This window comes from Rattus rattus, chromosome 1 (genome assembly GCF_011064425.1).
Source record: "Rattus rattus isolate New Zealand chromosome 1, Rrattus_CSIRO_v1, whole genome shotgun sequence".
Lineage (NCBI taxonomy): Eukaryota > Metazoa > Chordata > Mammalia > Rodentia > Muridae > Rattus > Rattus rattus.
The window spans coordinates 81,187,913-81,207,727 of NC_046154.1; the positions used below are offsets into that span (position 1 = coordinate 81,187,913).

Sequence of the window (19,815 nt, forward strand, 5' to 3'; positions counted from 1 at the left end):
TTGTGAGATGATGAACTTGTTTTCTTAGACTTATAAAATAATTTTCAAAATTTTACACGTGTGTGTGTGTGTGTGTGTGTGTGTGTGTGTGTGTGTGTGTGTGTGTGTGTGACTTGTTGCTGCTTTTGAGGTCAGAAAACATGCTGCAGGAGGTATAATCTCTCCTCAGATTGCACTCAGGTGGTAGGCTTAGCTCCAAGTGCCTTTATTTGCTGGACCATCTAAAAGCCTCTTTCTAGGCTTCATCATGAGAAATTTTAGACAGAAAAAGGATAAAGGGATAATGACATGAATAGCTGAAGACTCATCCCATCAATTCTATAACAGTAAGCCTGTTGCCAAATTTGTCAAATTTGTTTTCTTTTCTCTCTGGACACACTATTAATTTGTGTTCTTTATAATTTAATCTTATACGACAGCCTATTGATAGAATCATATCATTTTCATTAACAAAAGAATCCCAATTCCATATTACCCAATGTCCAGCCCACATTAAAACTACCTGTAACCTGTTCCAGGTTTTCAATCTAATAGGACTGACATATAGCATTTTCCCCACCCCCACAAGCCCCAAAGATCTTGTTAGCTTCTCCCACTTGTCATTCTCTCATTTCAGCCTCCTGAGTACTGGCATCAAAGGCCTGTGAGCCACATAGGACAAAATCATACATAGCATTAGCCCCTTGGCAGACATGAAGATTTCTGTTTTGTTTTACCTTTAGGTGCTGTAGATAAATCAAGGACGTTGAGCACACTGGGCAAGATCTTACATAACACATCTGAATTTCTCTTTTTATTTTTCTTTCTTTCACTTTTAATTGACTTTAATAATAAATGTATTCTTGAGCCGAAGAAACAGCTCAGAGGCTAAGACCACTTAACTGTTCTTCTAGAGAAGGTGGGATCTGTTCCTACAACACACATGGTTGCTCATAAGCACACCTGTAACTCCATTTCTAGGTTATCCTAGCACCTTTTCTGACTTCTGTGGGCACCCAGAACAAATGTAGTACAAGTATATACATGCAGAACAAACACTCATTTACATAAAATTAAATAAATATTAAGTTACAAAATAAAACCCTTATTTCTGTATTTATTATTATTGTACATATGCATATGAAGTGTGCGGGGGCACACATGTGGAAGGCAGAAAACAATTTTCTGGAGTCAATTTTCACTTTCCATTTTTACGTGGGTCTAGTAATCAAACTCAGGCAGCTAGGCTGGCTTATCAAGTGCAATTACCAATTAACCATCCTGCCTGTCCATTTTCCTGAGATGTCTGTTTTTAGGAAACAATCCTCCGCTTACTTTTATTTCGATCTGTCACTTAAAATTGACTTTTAAATTTTTATACTGGGCAAAAGCACTCAATATATATCCCATAGCAAATTTTGACTTTAACCCTGGCTGGTGTTTGACTCAGTAAGTAGCCTAGGCTGGCCTTGAATGCCTTGATCATCCTGTCTCTACTTCCTAATAGCTGGCAATGATAACAGGTGAGGCCCATTGATGCCTACTTGGGTCAGTTGGTTTTGAAAAGAGCCCAAGGTTAGTTGTTTTGTGGAATGCCTCAAAATTCAGTTTATGGCGTATGACTTCTAGACCTAGACTTTACATTTTAGAAATATGGTGGCACCTTGAACATGCCCTGGCCTGTTTGTGGATTCTGGTCCACAGAAGTCATCTATCTTAACACCAGAGTGTAAGTGTTATTAAAGGCAGTGGTGGTACATATCTTCAATCCCAGCACTCTGGAGGGAGAGGCAGGTTGATGTCTGGAGTCTGAGGTTAGCCTAGAATAAGTGTTCCAGGACAGCCAAGGCTACAAAGAAACCTTGTTTCAAAAACCAAACCCAACGAAACAAAACAAACAACAAAAAGAAGACCAGGGTCCCCAGCTCCAGCTCCGAAAAAAAGAACCAAAAAAAAAAAAAAAGAAGACCAGGGATCTCCTCTAGTTGAGTTAGGCCTTAAAAGCTTCAAAGTTAATTAAGCTTCTGGTTAATTTCAGAAAGAAACTTTATTCAAATAATATTGTTAGAACAAAAGCTTCCAAGATCTGAACAGTGTCTGTTTCAATCTGTCTGCTGACTTCCGGTCAATTCCTTGGTTTATAGTCATTTAAAGGGGTCACATTCCCTATTATGCAAATTTTTAGGAAGCAGCATCAAAGTGCTTCCTCAAACCACTTTTGTCATTTTACTACTAAATTCCCTTCAACTACAGTGCAGCCCAAGGCAATACTGAACTTTGATCAACTTTACCAGGGATTAAAATAACAGTAAAGTTGTGTTCACTGAGGTCTTCACTTTGATAGGAATTCCAGGCAACATTTGACCAGGTTTCCAAATACTAGCTCTCCTTTTTCCAAAGCACCTTGCTGGTGTACAGGGAAGAGCTCTAGCAGGAACGTCTTCTTGGACTACTTCAAAGAATCCAACCTTGAATCTGTTGTATTGATGTGAAAATCCTTCACTTTTTCTTTTCTTTTCCTTAGAAAGGTGTTTTAGGCTTACCTGGACTAGAGGATGACCTTGAACTTTCTGATCCTCCTGTCTCCTAAGTGCTAAGATTATAGGCATACATTACCATGCCAGGTTGATGTAGCACTAGGCTTTTAACACAGGGCCTCTTGCAAACTAGCCAAGTGTCTTACCAACTGAGCTATGTGTCCCCCTTGCCCAAATGAATCGGACCACATGAACTTGAAAGAATGTGCCATCCCAAGTGCAGTAGAAGTAAACAGGATTAGAAAGAAGCAGTATGTAAAAGAACATGTAGTACAATGGTATTTCTATCTCAGTTCTGTAATGAGTGCTTATAAACACATGTCGTTTTGGGTTAATACTTCTCTTAGAATACAGACTTAAATAAACAAGTTTGTCTCAGGCTGACCGTGATGTTCTAGGGCCACAGACAAAGACTCTAATGGCCTGATTGACTGACTTCCAGCTTCATAGTGTAGCACCTCACGTTCTCAAACAGTTTACTTGAATACTGAGTGAATAGTTAATCTCTTATAAGTTTGGGGACTTAACTGAGGTAAACAAATGGCTGGACTGCAAAAGTAATCGTTGCGTTTCCTCCCACCCTCATCCCGGTTTCCAGAATTCCTTCGCTCCCCTTTCACTAGCCTGTTTTCCCAAGTTTGGTTTCGTATCCTGTGAAAGTATTGAAATTGCAAAAGAGACCTTTTTAATTATAAGTACTACAGTAATGAATTCAAGTACACTCATTTATCATAAAGGGCTTTCCCATCTGTCTCTAAAGCATACTTAGAAATGCTGTGTATTTGATAACATTAGCACCAAGCATCTTCCACATGTTAATGTTTAGCGTTTTTAGATCTTGTTGCCATTTCCCTCCTCCTTACAACTTGGTGGTGGTTTGAGAAACAGCACATTCATCTGTGTATTTAGGAGTGCCTGTGTGGTCTCTTCCTAATTTATTTGTTCTCCTGTCCTAGGGGATCCATCACAATCCCCCTAGGCAGGGAGATTAGGGAATGGGGCTGTCTGCCTTTACCCACCCTGCCAGATGAGGAAAAACAACTTCCCCCAAGTCCCTCAAGTTCTTCTGGCCACTGTACAAATTGTTCTTGAGCATGGAGACTTTCCAAAAGCTCTAATTAGCAACTCACAGCAAACATTTCTTTGCATTAGCTAATGATCCGGCCACACTTGTAAGCAAACAGAACCAACATATCTAATCAATGCTGAAAACCAACCAAATGACTATTAAACATCTGGATGTAATTTTCTAGTTAGAACAAAATGAAAACATATGCAGGTCCCTTTGATCTTCATCTTAACAAAGAAATTGTTGATAAAAAGCATACTGGTCAGTCAATGTGTAATTTTCATAACGTCTGCTGGTTTCTCTTCAAATGCTCCCAGTTTAATTTGGTTGGTTTCCTGCAATCTCTAATTTTACCATATTGTGTGAAACCACAAGAGATTCTTTGGATGTGTTTTTATTTGCGGTTTTACTGCTGCATGGATCTGCTACTGATTTTTTTTTTTTCCTTCTCTGCCTACTCCTCTTAACCTCCTCTCTTTGGGAATGGAGTATGAACGAAATGTTACAAGCACCACTGAGAACAATTTCTTGTGGACTCTACTCCCAGGTTTTTAAGAAAACACTTCAAACCAGACCAAACCAAACCCAAATCAACCCAACCCAAGCATGTTGACTCCTGCTTATAATCCCATTAGTTTGGAGGCAAAGGCAGGAGGACTGTTACAAATTCAAGGCCAGCTGGGTTTAACATAGTCAGCTCCAGGCTAGCAAATTTATAAGCAAGACCCTGTCTCAAATAAATACACTGCAGAACAAAGGGTGGGGATGAAGCTAAGCTGGTGGAATACTTTCCTTGCCTGCACAAACCCTGTGTGGTGACGCTCTCACAATCCTAGAAGCAGGAGAATCAGTTTGTGGCTAGCTTGGACTACATAAAACCCTGTCTCAAAATCAAAAGAAGACAAAATAGCCATGCCCATTTATTTCAAGTGATTATTTACACTGTGTTGAAAAACTGCAATTAGCAAGAAATGAATGAAAATACACTTATATGTGCATCAAGATAAAATGAACACATTAACAGGATAAAACGGGTATTGTTTTTTCCAAGACAATTTCTTATGGGGGTGGTATACTTAACATTATTGACAGATTTCAAAACAAAAGACCAAAGCCAGACAAGACATGGTGGTACATGTCTGTACCAAATCCCAGCACTTGGGAGGCAGTGGGAAGAGGACAGCTACACATTCAAATTTGAGGCCAGTGTGGTGTACAAAGTGAGTTCTAAGTTAGTTGCAACATAGATGAGGCTGTTGTCTCAAAAATCAAACGTATATACAAAAATGTGAAAAATCAAAATTATAGATTTATGAGTAAGATTATATGTTCTTTTAAGGAAGCAGAAGGTAACTGCACATATTTATTCATTTCAAACATACGATTAAAGCAACTTGATTGTCCTAAACACCATCATCTGTAACAGTTTGATGAATTTTGCAGTATAATTACAGCATGCCAATCAGTACAAATGTGATCTTTGAAAATGAAAAAGGACACAGCCCTCTTCTGTTCTCAGGGAAGATAACCTGAATGGAAAGGTGCCTTCAAAATCCAGACATCTTTTTATGTGCTTCCAATTTTAAAATCATTATGCACCCCCCCTTCCGCAAACTGCACTTAGAAATAATCCGAAGGGCTGTTTTTCAAAGGTTGTTCCTAAGAAAGTATTAGTTAAGAGAGTAATTCTAGTTTTCACTCACAACAAATTGGGGACTCCAGTGAGTTCTGTGAACAGTTAGTTCAGAGTAAAGACAGTGATTTAGAAAGTGGGCAAGTAACAATACTTTGCTTCTGACCCTAAACCTAGTACTTTTAAATCTAATTATCAGTGTGTTCCAGTGAGTACACCTGATAGGTAAAACTTTTGGATGGGACCCCGGGGAGAAAATTTCACTGTAGGCGGCATCTCAAGTGTTTCCAACCTGGCCTGGGAGCTGTTCAGACTGGCCATTGACTAGGAAAGTGATCAAATCACTGGAGAGGTTGCTTTCTCAAGTACATCAGGATCACAGGTGTTCAAAAAGCACTGAGTGTTCCTTTGGCTAATCCACACATCACCAAATCTAACCAAGGAAAGTGAGCCCTGGTTTTCTTTTCATTTTGCATCCTATGAAAACTAGTAACATAAACCTCGTCCCAATTCCACCTCAAATTACACTGAATCAGTTTAAGCGTTCACTGAGCTCTACAGATTGGCTGATACTTTTTTGTTTTTCATTTATAACTGATGTTCTTACAGACACATCAGTACTATACATGTTTAAAAGGTCATTTCAAACTCCGTAATGCATTGCCCATTTTTTCCCAGTATTTCAAAGAAAAAAAATCTGTTAAGTGCAAATTCATATCTATTTCAGAAAGTTCCTCTTAGTAAGTCTCTATAAAGTAAAATAACGGGGATGGATGTTTATTGATGCCCCAAACTTGTTAACTAAGTTTCAACAAAAGATAAATGCTTGCCCAAACAGTGCCTTTCTTACCAGAGAAGTTACCACCACACCGAGAAACTAAAACAGCATCATTCACTTGTGGTTCAAATAAAAAACTGCTCCACGAACTGCTCTTTAAAGAAGGCAAACGTGTGATGATAGTACAGGTTTTCTGCTAGAGAAACAGAAAAAAATTTAAAATAAAAACAAAAACAAACAAAACCGGAGACTCTGCATTAGCTCCGTAGCATTGTCTCCTTTACTTAAAACTTCGAAATTCCTCTCAAGTCAATCCTCATTAAACAAGACCCTCAAGCTGCTTCTTTTACCAATTCTCAGTGGTTCGCACGCCTCTGCCAGGAGTACAACCAAAGCAACTTAGGAGGGGGAGGGGCAGGTTTCAGGTCTCAACGCTGAGTTATCCCATTGCCTTTCATTTCCCAGACATTTGAAACTGACTAGTGCTTTCCAGGCAATTTCCAAAAACGCTCCTATCCAAACAGTGAGAGCATTCCAAAACCAGAACTCATATTTCTCGCGGGGCGCATCTCCTCTGTGCGTGAGATACGTGTGTTAAATACTGCCGGCACCATAGGGATTTTTCTTGCTAAACGGAGACAGGTCGACCTTTCAAGAAGTGGTGCAAAATCCTTCGAAGCCCATGCAGCGGTCCAGTCTTCCCAAGATGGTGTGCACAAGCCAGCTGCTGCACGTCCCATCAAAGACGCAGTTCACTTCTCGTGCGTCCGTGGAACAGCAGCTCGCGGAAAAATAAGCCTCCGATAAAGTTGTGAATGGAATCTCACCTTCGGAGTAGCACAAAGGGAACCAATACCGGAAAACCGCATTCTGTTCTTGTTAGCAAGACGCATCCCTCCCCCAACAAGAAACCCCGCAGTTAGTCTCTGGTACTTTCACTGAGATTTTCTTCAAGGAAAAGCAGAGCGAGCCGCAGGCTTCTGCAAACTTCAGCCCCCTGCTTTTTCTTGCCTGCCGCGCGCAGGTCGCTCGGCTCGCGCGCACTGGCGCGCTCCCTAACTCGCCCCACGTTACTTTGATTGACAGCCCGGCCCGCCGCTCTCCTTCCCACCGACCTTCGGAAGCGGCTTGCCAATCTCGGCGTCTAGCCGCTCCCCATTGGCTGGCGTGGGTGCCCCGCAGCTCCTCGGGCGCCGCGGCACTCAGAGCGCACAGGACGCGCTGGCGGAGGAGGGGCACGGGCGGGTGGGCGGGGAAACAAGGCACAGAGGCCGCGCGAGGTGGGCGGAGCGAAGGCCAACACAGGCTGTGGCCGGCATGCGTCAGTAACCCACGTTGGAGCGGCGCACGTGGTTGGCCGAGCGGCTGCGGCTCCGCCCACGTCCGTGGCCGCCCGGGTGCTTGCAGCCCCCGCCACACCGCTCGGGCGGGGTGCTGGTTTGCTAGCGAGTGTGAAACCGCGTGTTAATGTAAGCGGCGCAAGAGGCGCGGGCGGCGGCAGGAGCAGCGGCGGGGACCCCGCGTCCCGGGGCAGGAGCCGGGACTCGCCTTCGACGTGGCCCTCTGTGGAGGGAGGCAGAGCGGCAGCGTGCTCTCCGTCGCGCGGACGTTTGCCTCCGGGTCGTGAGAGAACTTTGCGCCGGCTGGAGCTGGTCAGCCCTTTGCTTAGAGCCGAGGAGGGGAAGGCAAGCGCTAGGAGTGTTAGAGCCGCGGAGAGCGCCCGGAGGCCTGATGCCCGGGGCAGGGGCGCGGCGGGCGGCCGAAGAGCTGCACCGCGAGCAGTAGCCGTGGACTGGAGGGAGAGCGCATACTGGCGTGACCCTGCCTGGACCCTGCTTGGGCTCCGCAGCTTCAAGCCGCACCGGAGACTCTGCAACGCCGGTCGACGAGCCGGGGGTAACCCGGAGCACACCGTCGTGGGAGCGGGTGACCTCCCGACCCGAGAAGCGGCACTCGCCTCTGGCTGTCTACGTGGGTTTTAGCCAAGGCGCCACCTGCACAGCCGCCGACGCAGGGAGGAGACACACAGCCCCCCTGCATCCGTGAGCCACCGAAGGGAGCGCACCCGGGGCACCGGGTGGAGGGCCGCCGTAGGTCCGGGCGCCCCCGCTGCTCAGACTCCCAGGCGCGGGGCCGAGCCGCCCGCAATGTGGCCCTGAGGGCGGGGGCCGCACCCGTCGCGCCCTGGCCTTGCATCCCGAGCGCCCCGTGCGCCGGCCTGCTGCGCTGCTTCGCGTTCCTCGGTGGAATTCAAGTTGGAAGTGGCGCGGAGGATAGAGCTATCCCGGAACAGAGCCGCGGCTGCTGCCAGAGCGATGTTCCCTCAGAGCCGGCACCCAGTGAGTCGTCGGCGCGGGTGGGACCTTGCCCCGCGCGGGAGCCCAGGAAGCCCCATTTTCCCTTGCCCGCCCCCCCTCCTACTGGATGTCTAGACGGGCGGACGGGCGGACGGGCGTCGCGTAGTCACAGCCCGCTTATCCCGAGGCTGGAGTGATCCCTGCTTTGCCCTCGTCTTGCCTGTTTACGTGTAGTCAGTGCGGCCCGGTCACTCCGGGACTAGGGGCCGAGAGGGAGTTGGCATTTCATCTCCAGATCCTGGGTCTTTCTCGCACCGGTTGGGGAGGGGCAGCCCGGACCGCGGAGCTCTGACTTGGGCCTTCTCAGCCTCCTCCGGGCCAGGTGACCCCAGAGCACTGGGCACACACTGTCCACACTGGAGGCAGACTTATTTCTGAACCTCCTGAGAAATCAGGGCCCCAGGAAGATCTGCTTTCTCCCTCACTAAAGTGAACCCGAGGGCTCGAGTTTGGGCCTCCGTTCTCCACCACCTCTAACTTTATTTTATTTTATTTTTTTTGTTTATGTCCCATCTGCTTCTCCCTCTTCTGACTTTTCTGCTTTATGCCCTCATCCTCATATCTCCTCCCTTGGTTACCCTTGCTGGTCACCTGCAGACGCCGCACCAGGCTGCAGGCCAGCCCTTTAAGTTCACTATCCCGGAGTCCCTGGACCGGATTAAAGAGGAATTCCAGTTCCTGCAGGCGCAGTATCACAGGTGCGTGTCGACCTGCTCGGGTGGTGGTCACTTGGGGGGTCCCTTCTCACACAGGCCAGGCTGCTAGGGCTGTTGTACTTAGGGCTTGTGTCCAGGCGGTGGCGTGTGGAGTCACAGTTAAGTCCTGTCATTCACATTACCCCCCTTTCGTCGCTCTTCCTGGGCCGTCCCTTCTGTTGTCTCCTCCTCCTCCCATTGTTTCCCCTTTGCGCATTTGTGGCAGTTCCAGGGAGTCCCTTTTCGTGTATTTTGGAGTTGCATGAGAACCGTCAATATTTGCGCTTCGTTTATTTGTTTTGCAACAGGCTGAACTGAAACATGGGTTCAATCAATGGCTCAGTCCTAGAGTGTGCGTTCAGGAAAGCAAAGCCGTGTTGCAATCGCTGTTTGCCATACTAGAAAATTGGGTTGCCTGAGACAAAGTCCATTAGGGAAGGCTAGATGGGTTTAGCTGTGCCCATCAAGGGTGATTAGGTGGTAAGATGTAGATATGCGTGGCCCACACTCTGGGGTGTTTGGATAGACTAGGGAACTAGAGTCACATTCACCTCTGTTCTGGGTTCTTTATGTAATCATACCTTCTTCTATGGATTGGTTAGTGGAAATTATAGCTAAAAGCCCCATCTGTAGTGAATAGTCCAGAAAAGCTACTTATTTTTCTACTATGAGGTTTTGACTAATTGGCGCAAAGCAGTTTCTTTGAAGATTTTTACTTTTGTCATGCTTGAGAAAAAGGACCAAGGAAAAGCTTGGTGGCTTGGGTGTGAATTTTCTAAAGTTAGTCAGGGACTTTCTGATTTTTGACCTTTTATCTACTTTTATACCGTATCTCCAGAACTTGAGGCATACTTGCACACACTGTTTACTGAACAGGGACAGAAGAACTTCAACCCACTTCGTTTGCTGTAGCTGCTTGTCATGTCTTGGCAGGGATTCAAAAGGTTTTGAAAGGCACTAGTCACTGCGAGGAGTAACTTTACTTACCAGTAAAGTTTTCAGACCCGAAGACTGTCTTTGCTGGAGAATGGGGGTTGTGCAAAGGACAGACTTTGGTGTGGTCAAGAGAGGAGAGGACAGCTGTGTTTCCGTTCTTGGCCTCTCTACAGGACGTGTGCCCCACGAACAAAAAAGGACAGTAGTTGGTGGATATTCCCCGTCGTTCACCTTTTCCAGCATGGAATACAAAGACAGCTTTTAGGAAGTGTGCCCAGCTTACAACTTTTCTAAATTGTTTTTGCTTGAAGTGCAAATATGGGAGGCAGATGTTAAAACAAGTGACATAATGTTTACCTTAAGCTGCCTGTTTTGTTTTCATAGTCTTAAATTGGAGTGTGAGAAATTGGCAAGTGAAAAGACAGAAATGCAGAGACACTACGTGATGGTAGGTATCAAAGCGAGGAGGACCTTTTCTCTTTCTGTAATGGTGTGTGTCCTTCCCACAACCATGAGTTAACAGCATGCCTGGTTCTTCTCTTTACAGTATTATGAAATGTCATACGGATTAAACATTGAAATGCATAAACAGGTAAGCTATAGCTAAATCTTAAGCTGCGAAATCAGTTTATAGGTTTTCACTGTACCGGCTTTGTCCTCGGTCACCGCATGTTAAGGGGTGGGTGTTTGTGGGCTGTTTGTCTGCCCCCTCTGAGTTGGTGGTTAGCACTCTGCAGTAAGGATTGTTTCTTCACAGTTACAAGACGAGCTAGGTGAGATGCTTTGGAAATGCTTATGGGTAGACAGGAACTGAGCTCAGTTTGCTTTTCCACATGGATGGATTCCTCCTTTAAAGGTCTTGGATATATTGTGGTCACTGGAGTTTAGAACAGTTCATATTTTCATGTCATGTTTGCTTATAAAATGTGGAAAGTGAAGGGTACTTGGGTGTTTCTTTAATTGGATTTAATAAAGCATCTGACTTTAGAGTGCTCTTATGCTTTGGGGTTCCATAAAGTGACACTCAGGATTATTAGCAAACATGTTTTTGAAAATTTTCTCAGTTGATGCAGATTTGGAGGTGAAAAAAAATTTCCTTTTTACAGCCAATGAACGTGTTGGAAGGTGCTTCAGCCTTAGTGGTTTTAAAAGCATGAAAAGATTAGTGACTGGAAAGCTTTAGCAATGACTTGCGTTTGCAAGTTCCCATAAAATTCACACTTATGGCTACTATAATGGTGTATAAAAAGAGTATTGAGCTGGAACAAGACACTAAGGACCTCATAAGAGAAGAAAAGCTAAATGATTGCTCAGCCCAAAGGACCCTCAATTGAGTAGTCATTGTCTGCCAAAGAAAGCATTAATGGCAGGGTGCAAGTGTTCTGGAGATATGCTGACATTCACTTTATCAAAATGCTGGTACAATAAGTCTTTTAGAAATCGATTGACTCTTAAAAAATTATCATCAGATGAAGTTGCACAGTTGGACACGTTTCAAAGTGCAACAATACATTTCTTACTTGATGTATATGTGCTATTTCATCTCAGACCCTTGTTTCATTAAATTAAAGAGCATGGCTGACCGGCTGGGGCATGGTGGGGAAATTGATTAGTTCAGCTTTCAGAGATCTTCCTTATATTCAAAGATTTTCATTAAGCAAGTTTGTTTCAGAGTTGAATTCTGCTTTTGTAACTCTGTAATCTTTGATTTTTAATTCATCATAGATTTCATAATCTTGTACATTAGATCTGTTCTCAGATACATGTTTTCAGAGCACAAAGTTCAGAGCCTTTCCTTAATAATGTAATGATCCTTTTGCAAAATGTTTGTCTTACTGATTTGCAAATTTTCTATGTGCGGTTGTTTTCCTGTGTTTCTATAGCTGGTGTTATGTTGATTTTAAGTCAATGATTGTGAGCTAGAATATCTTTTGTCTGTACGTATTTAAATAAACTTGCTGTCTTGTTCTAATTTGCATCTTTTATTTTGTAAGTTTCTCTTTTCTGTTACACTTTCTCTTTTAAGTATTATGAGCACTTAGCTTTTTCTTAGGCACTTAAACTGGAAGGATTTAATGACTTATGTACAAGCAAGCACCTCTCGGTCCTGTGATATGCATTAGTCTTATTGGGGAAGCAGAAAGGTGTGTAGTTCTGAGTTCGGGTGACTTTTTATTTTCTATGTACAGAAAAGGCGTAAGGAGCCAGGAGGGTAGATTTAACCCTGGGGTGAACAAAGTTTTCTCTTTGGTTCTGTATTGTTCTGTGTGGGGATTGTGAGTATATGTGAGGATCTTTGTATGGCAATATACATTAATAATATACTGTGTGTAATTTGGCCAGTTATTTGAAACAAGTGGGAAGTTAAGAGACACCATATTCTTCATAGTAAGAGTATTAAGCCCCCTGAAATTTAGTTTTTATTGTAAATGCTGGCAGACCATTCACTAAAATGGTGTGCAAAGTCATGCTGTAATTTAGTTTAAAGTGATCTTACATTTGAAAAACATCCTTCTGAATGTCACATGTTAATAGTAAGTTTTGAGGAGGCATTTGGTGCTGTTGGTGATCATAATTCTTATTAAAACTAGTGACGCCTGGCCCCCAGGGTGTAGCCAGGCTCAAATTGATGCTTTTTGCCGCCTGATCACCAGCATGGTCTAAGTGCTCATTATATTGTAGAGAGGGCCTTTGGAGCGCTCATTAGATTTGACAGGAATTCTCTCTAGGGGGAAACTGGGCATTAGCAAGACTCCTGACAGGCTGAAATTATTCCTGCTTTATGGCTTATAACCAAATGCTAGCAAGGCATCATCAGGGGACACAAAAAATTGTCATTTCTGACAACATCTTTGTTACTGAAGAAAGGGTAGCAGTGAAAAAAGGGTAGCAATGGGGAAATTTCTCAGGGAGAGCACTTGAATGCTGTTAAGATTTGTCTCTAGTACAGCTCCTGCTTTCCCTTCCTAGCTTTCAACAGCTTTGTCAAGATCTCACCACTGACTTTTCTGTCTGGGAGTTTTAAAGTGGAAGTCCATCCAAATCAAGAGTGGTATAATTGTGGTTTCCTTTCTTGGTATGGTGCCCACAGTCCATGTTTATGTTGTGTCAACACTTCCTGATATAATCTTCCCATGACTTTTTTTCTCCATTCTGGGGCTGGTTACAGAAAAGGCAGCTTATTGAGACATAATTTTTCCCCCTTGGTGATTTTAATAGGTTGCTGATGTCTTTCTCTTTCCTGTGTGGGTGGTAAATTTTCTTTGTGATCAGCAGAGAGGTGGGACCGATTTGTGAGAAAGCAGGCAATTCTGAAAACACTGAAGTGTTGAAAATTGTATTGAAAATAGCAAGCTGGTGTGAGTCTGGGTTCAAAAGCTGATCCCCAGAGGAGGAACTATAATTTTTTTGTTGCGTCCTATGTCCCTTAATAGTTTGGGAGCCAAGATGTATTGTATGACCTCTATATCTTTTCTGCATGATTATAGAGCCAAGGATATAAGCTAGTATGGTGGCAAATACCTATACCAGCTTGGCAGTAAAGCAGGGGGATTTTGAATCTGAGATCAGCCAGGGTTGAGAGCACCCCTCAAAGAAAAGATGGATGTGGCTATAAGTGATGTTCCTCATTTTTGACTGTATCATTTTCAGTGGTTGTCTACCTCCTTTGTGACACATTGAGAAGTAGCTGAGTGGTAGGTGTTCCACCTTGACAGAGCACCTGGAGATCAGTGCTTACAATCATGGAAACTTTAGCTGGGATTGCTTGATTCAAGAGTTACCAGAACTGCTTCCTGTCTCCTTCAGGCTGCTTAGGAATATGAACCAGTTGCAGAATCACTTTTGGACCTGTGTCCTGACCTCTATCTCCTGCTGTGTGTCTTTCCAGGTCACTCAATCTGTGTTGATCAGTGTTAACATTTATAATTAAAAGCAAGTAACCAGATGAATGTTCTTCAAGTTAGGAAATTTACTAGTGCTGGTTTTCAGCTATTTGCTATTTGTGGGGATCTAGTCACTGGAAGGTAGAAAGCTGTATCCATCCCATTGAGCAGTACTGTTGTCATCCTAAATTGTATTCAAGAACAGATAAACATGACTGGAATCTTGTTGAAGACTGGCAGCCAAGCAGTCACAGTGTATAACTGCTTTTTTTTTTTTTTTAAAGATTTATTATATATAAGTACACTTTAGCTGTCTGAGACACACCAGAAGAGGACATCAGATCGAATTATAGATGGTTGTGAGTCACCATGTGGTTGTAGAATTTGAACTTAGGACATCTGGAAGAGCAGTCAGTGCTCATAACCATTGAGCCACCTCTCCAGCCCCTATAACTGCTTTCTGTTAGAGTGAGCAAGATGAGCTCTACAACTTCAGCCTGACACTGGAAAGAAAGATGATCATTTTTTCAAAGGTTTGACTTTGGGAGAAGTCACATGATATTTCAGCATGTGTGTGCACGTGCACTCACACACACACACACACACACACACACACACACACACACACAGTATCTTATATTGAATGAATTTTGGAGTGAAGGTACCATTCACAATTTAGATACATGCTTCTAACTTTTCCTAGAAAACAGATTATTCTTTAGTGTGTGCATGCTTGTGAATTATATTGGTGGAATCAGTAGGGATTCATTCCTTAGGTGAAACATTTCCTGTTTTTTCTATACGATTTACCCTTGTTCTCCATTCTGTTGCTGAGGAATGGCTTTGATTCCTCCTGATCCTCTGCTTCTCCATGCCCTCAGGTTCTACTTTTTTTTTTACTACCTAACAGTTTAGCTGTGTGTTGGTTGTTTTCAGTTTCTTGTTTTGAGAATTTTAAAATGTCACATTTTATTTATTTTGCCTGCATATATATGTGTATGTTGGGTGTGCCTGTGTGTGTGTACAGTCCATGTATATTTGCATCTCAATTTGATCTAAGATCTTTTTAAGGATGTAACACAAGGCCGCTACACATGTAGGATATCTGATCTATTATTGAGCTGCTGAAATCCTACAATCCTGAGAGACCCCCCCTCCCCCCAGTAACAGGCTTAGGAATGATTAGCCAGAGGGCAGCACTTAGATTTAAGCTCTACCAGGTTTTAATCACCTTGCAGTACAAAGAGGGTAGCTGTCATCAAGATTGGAGTGTCCCCTAACTTGGCTTTCATGAGCCAGGCTTGGTGTTTACAAGTATAAATTCAATGAGATAAAGCAGGTGTGTTTAAAGCCTGGAGTCTGCAGTGTAAGATTAGCTTGCAGGATTTTTTTTTTTAAACAAACAGGCTTGATTTCTTACTACCTAACAGTTTTTCCCCAGCCCTTGTCTAATTTCTGTCTATGACCTGTATTCAGGCACGGGATGTGCCAAAATCTGGCAAGAAAATTAAGGAGGCATCAGAAAACAAGTTATAATTGCTAGCTTAAAAAAAGATTTATATTCAGTTATGTGTATGTTGGGGGTTTCTACAGTACAGCAAGTATGTACATAGTGATGCAGGTTCACGAGGAGGTCAGAAAAAGGAGTTGATCCCCGCAAGGTAGAGTTGCAGGTGGTTGTGGGAGCTGGGAACTAGGAATGGTCTTCTGCAAGAGCATTGTATGCTGCTACTGTTTTTTAGACAAGATCTCTGTATATCCAAGCTAGCCTGAGACAAAGAATTAGACCTGTGAAGTTCTCAGTGCCATAGTCACCTCTCCCATCTGCCTGGGACAGATCTTGACTAAGATCTATCGGTTTGTCACATAATTAGGGACTGGGCATCTCATGAACAAGTCCCAGGTCCTTAGCTTATGTCTTTATGAATTGAAAAGGAGAGTGAGTTAAAGTCTTAATTCTTTTTAATGCAGGAGCCACACCAGGACATGTTTACAGATCCAGCACTCTGTACAGACTGAGGGGAGCTCTTCACCAGAGCACTTAAGATGTTCTACCAAATAGTGTTTGTTAAGAACCACAAACAAAAAAATAACCTTCAGTAAATAAATCACCTTGAGTGGTATTGAAAGGTAGAGTTAGTTACTGGTTCATGAACCATTTTACATTTCTGTACAGTTGAGTCTTTGTTCTTTTCCTCCTGTGGTTTCTGGATGTGGATTAAATGAGAGGAAACAGAGGAAGCAGTCCAGGAGACTTTGACTCAGGCAACTTGTCCACCTCCACAGCTTACTGATATTGTAGCCTAGCTCCTGCTGTAGCCTAGCTGGCCTTGAACTTTGACAAAGTTGAATGTTTATACCTTTGGAGTAGCCCTTATAAGAATTATCTACTAGTGTATAGTACAATACTTAATGTGGAAAACCACAGCCCCACACCCCACACTCATGTCTTTAAACTTTGTAGTACTTGGGATGGAACCCAGGGCCTCACACATTCATAGGCATGTACTTTACATTCCCAGCCCAACTTGGTATTTTAAAGAGTGCTGGGGTATGTGTGTTAGGAGGCTAAGGGTAGGTGAGTGTATAAGTAGGAGGAAGATTTTCTTTTTTTTCTGAGGCATAGTTTGATATGATATTCACATATTGTTCACAAAATTTTTCATTGTGCTTTGTATGTAGTATCATATAAAACTATAGTTTCATAATTTCTCAGCTTATTACCCATTTACAATGTCTTTTTACAATGTTACTACAGTTTATCTAGTAACCTGTGATTTAGCACAATTATTTCAGTTTTTAACATTTAAAATATGAATTGTTTTATTCTTTTGACCTACTTTGAAGCAACCACAGAATCATTTTGAGAACCTAGCATTGACTTCCTTCCTATTCAAACTTTCATAATGGTTTTCTTAAGTTTAGGGTTGATGGTGTCTTGCCATTTTTGACAAAGATGGGATACTTATCATTTCTGATAGAGAAAAAACAGAGAAAGAGAAAAAATTCTGAATTTTTTATCAATGAAACTTTCTTAAAAACTGTGGTAATAACCCACCAAGGAGCAGTATAACTTAACAGATGCTGCAATGTTTTGCTCATTCTTTAGAGAAGGTAAGATCAGCTCATGCTAATGTGGAACACAGTCATGCTGTTCTGTTAACCTGCTGGAGTGCATGCAGTATTTAACTGGATTTGTTTTAGCAGCATACTGATCCAACCGTGGTATTTACATTGTGATGTCTTGTGCATCCTGCTCACTAGGTATTTTGAGCACAAATTACTAGAGTCATTTCCTGCCCACTTGTAGTCCATGTATTATAGTGCCGTGTTGATGTATTATGTACATTTTGAGTGAATTGAATATTTTACATGTAGGGATGAAAGTATACGTGCTAATGTATAATTATATCTTGTTGGTTTTTCCAGTGTATTGCTGGTTAAATACACCCTAGCTCAGTCAGAGAACTGCTTTTCAGGCCTGTTAGTACACTTGGAAATGTAGGACCTTTCACGTAGTGAATGCTTCACGAGTTTGGGGCTTAGGGAGGGTGATCTCCTTTAAGTTTTAATTGCCATTCAGCCTGTCAGTCATCTCCTTCTATGCCTGCCTCTGAGTATTTATTATTATTGTTTCTTTCTGTACTGCCTTTATTTTCTGTCCTGTAGCTCTCTGAATCCACACAAATGGGTCTCTTTGTGTTAGTAGTCTTGGACTTTTCCTCAAACTTCACATGGTTCCCTTAGCTTCCTTCAAGTTCTTTTTACCTTAGGACTTTCTGAATTAGCCCACAGCAGTTAGCCCACACCACACATTTGAAATCTGAGTTTTTGTCCTATGCCTTGTTTATTTATTATTCCAGCTTGTCCAGAGTCTGCAGGTAGGCAGCACATTTATTTGCATTCTCTGGAGTTGATATACATCGCAAACTTGATGTGGTTAGTACACTCCCATGTTCCGTGCTGGTTGCAACCATTTTGGATCCCCATTCTCTGAGATTTGGTGAGAAATCCTTTGCTAGAAACAACAAAAGAAAGCCAACCATTTGTGCCCATTTTAATGTACAGATACAAAAAGTAGCCCTACCCAACAGTTCAGATCCATCAGTAAGTCCATGGAACCCAGGTTAAAATCTTGAATCAAGATTTGCAACAGTGGTTCTCATGTTAAAATTTAAAATTTAAAATGAAAATCTGTTCAGTTGGGCACTTACAATGTTCATGTTTTTTTTTTTAAACTTGTTTGAGACAAGGTCTTATAATGTAGCTCAGATCGGCTGGAACTTGCTATGTAGACCAGGGTAGCTTCAAACTCAGATCTTCCTGCCTCTGCCTCTTGAATAAAGACATATTATTATATATGGTGTCCGAAGTCTGTAAATTAAAACATTTTATGCTTCTTGCCTGTTACTGGTTTTGGTGTGTATAAGGGAGTTAGGGGTGAAATGGTATTACCTAGCCAAGGCTGGCCTTAAAGCTAACTATTTTGCCAAGGATGTCTTTGAACTCCTGACATACTTGCTTCATCTCCTGAGAGCTTGGATTACCTGTATGAAGAAAGAGTGGATCTGGAGAGTAGGTGTGGGCTTGGTAGATGACAGGGACTTTCTTTTTCAGCAAGTGTTAGTCAGATTTGATGTGAGGAAGGGGTCTTCATGTGTATATTAGGAGTTCTATCTTAATGGATTCTTCCTATTTTCAACTAAACTTATCCTTGTGCTTCAGCATGTTCGGATTACCAACTTACATAGCATTAAGGCAGTTTTCTTCAATTCTTCCCCAAAACATAATTGGTACTTAAATAGAAAAGCTCCTTTGGGAAGGTGGCCCAGTGAAGTACTTGCTGTTGTAAGCATGAGAAACCTGACTTTGGATCTCCAGCAGTAACGACTGTTTTGTGCTTTGCTTCTGTAGCTTTAACATTTGTGTGTGTGTTGGGGGCCAGAGGAGGTTGCAGGCAAATAGTAGGGTGTGGGGTGGAGAGACAGAAGTGGGCTTTTTTCTTTAGCCCAGTCAGTGAGTTCTAGGTTCAGTGCAAGACTTTGTCTAAAAAATAAGATGAAGAATGACTGCAGAAAACACCCAACATTGACCTGGTCCCTCGTCCCCTCATTCCACATATACATGGGCACCTTCTTCAGCCCCACCTCTACCTCCCTGCACAAAGGAAATGCCAGATTGCCTCACCAGGCCTCCAGCCACTTTGCTTTAGGCCCCTCAATCAATCTCTACAGAACCTTAGAAATCTGCCTACAGTGTTTGCTAGGGAGACATTGTTTTATTATTACATAATTAGTAAAAGTATATCCTGTCATACTTTTGCAAAATGAAGATAATTTTGAAATTTGTATGTATGTGGGAAGTGCCCTAGTTGGGGGGGGGGCGCGGCGGCGGCGGATTGTAGTTCTAGAGGGTGAAAGGAGTATGAAGTGCTAAGGAACAAAACTTATTTGAGACTCCCTGAATAGGGGAGGACCTAAGGCTAGGTTCCCAGACAGCAGGTTGGCTCTTTAAGAGCCAAGCTTTTGTTTATTCCCAGCACCCTCTTATGCTTTAAGCAAATAGTGAGTCAGAGCTACATAGAAGTGTGGTGGTGTCCAGTGGTGTATTGACAGGCTCAGATACAGAAGAACCAGCATCAGGGAGGTAAACCATTGGGATTTTCAGTAAATATATTACAGCACACAAGTGACTTGCCGATACTGCTTGTTTAGCAGTTTGCGAGGGCAATGGCAGTATGGATTTTTGAATTAGAAGGAAAGGGCTGTTCTTTCTCTGTGCAGGAACATCTACTTGATGTCTGGGGAGGAAATTGATTTGGAGAACAAAATGCAGCTGCCTTTATGCCATTTGAAAGGCTTCTGTAGATTCGTGAGTGATAATAAAAAGGTTGCTTAGGATTTAGGAAAGGGTGTCTTAACACTGATAGGCATCTTAGTCCAGAATG

The 19,815-nt window shown here is 42.8% G+C and overlaps 1 protein-coding gene across 12 annotated transcripts in view; it reads left to right on the forward strand.

Moving 5' to 3' along the window:
- The first annotated feature begins 7,392 nt into the window (after positions 1-7,392).
- The window catches only part of Tle1 (TLE family member 1, transcriptional corepressor), an 80,762-nt gene continuing 68,339 nt past the window's right edge, over positions 7,393-19,815 (forward strand). For 11 of the 12 annotated variants that reach the window (XM_032902716.1, XM_032902751.1, XM_032902761.1 and 8 more), the window contains exons 1-4: positions 7,393-8,335; positions 8,951-9,051; positions 10,369-10,432; positions 10,532-10,576. In XM_032902716.1, coding sequence (XP_032758607.1) covers positions 8,312-8,335; positions 8,951-9,051; positions 10,369-10,432; positions 10,532-10,576 — 234 coding nt within the window. In that variant the 5' untranslated portion in view covers positions 7,393-8,311. The remainder of the gene's footprint in view (positions 8,336-8,950; positions 9,052-10,368; positions 10,433-10,531; positions 10,577-19,815) is intronic. The other variant, XM_032902770.1, reaches the window with a different exon arrangement.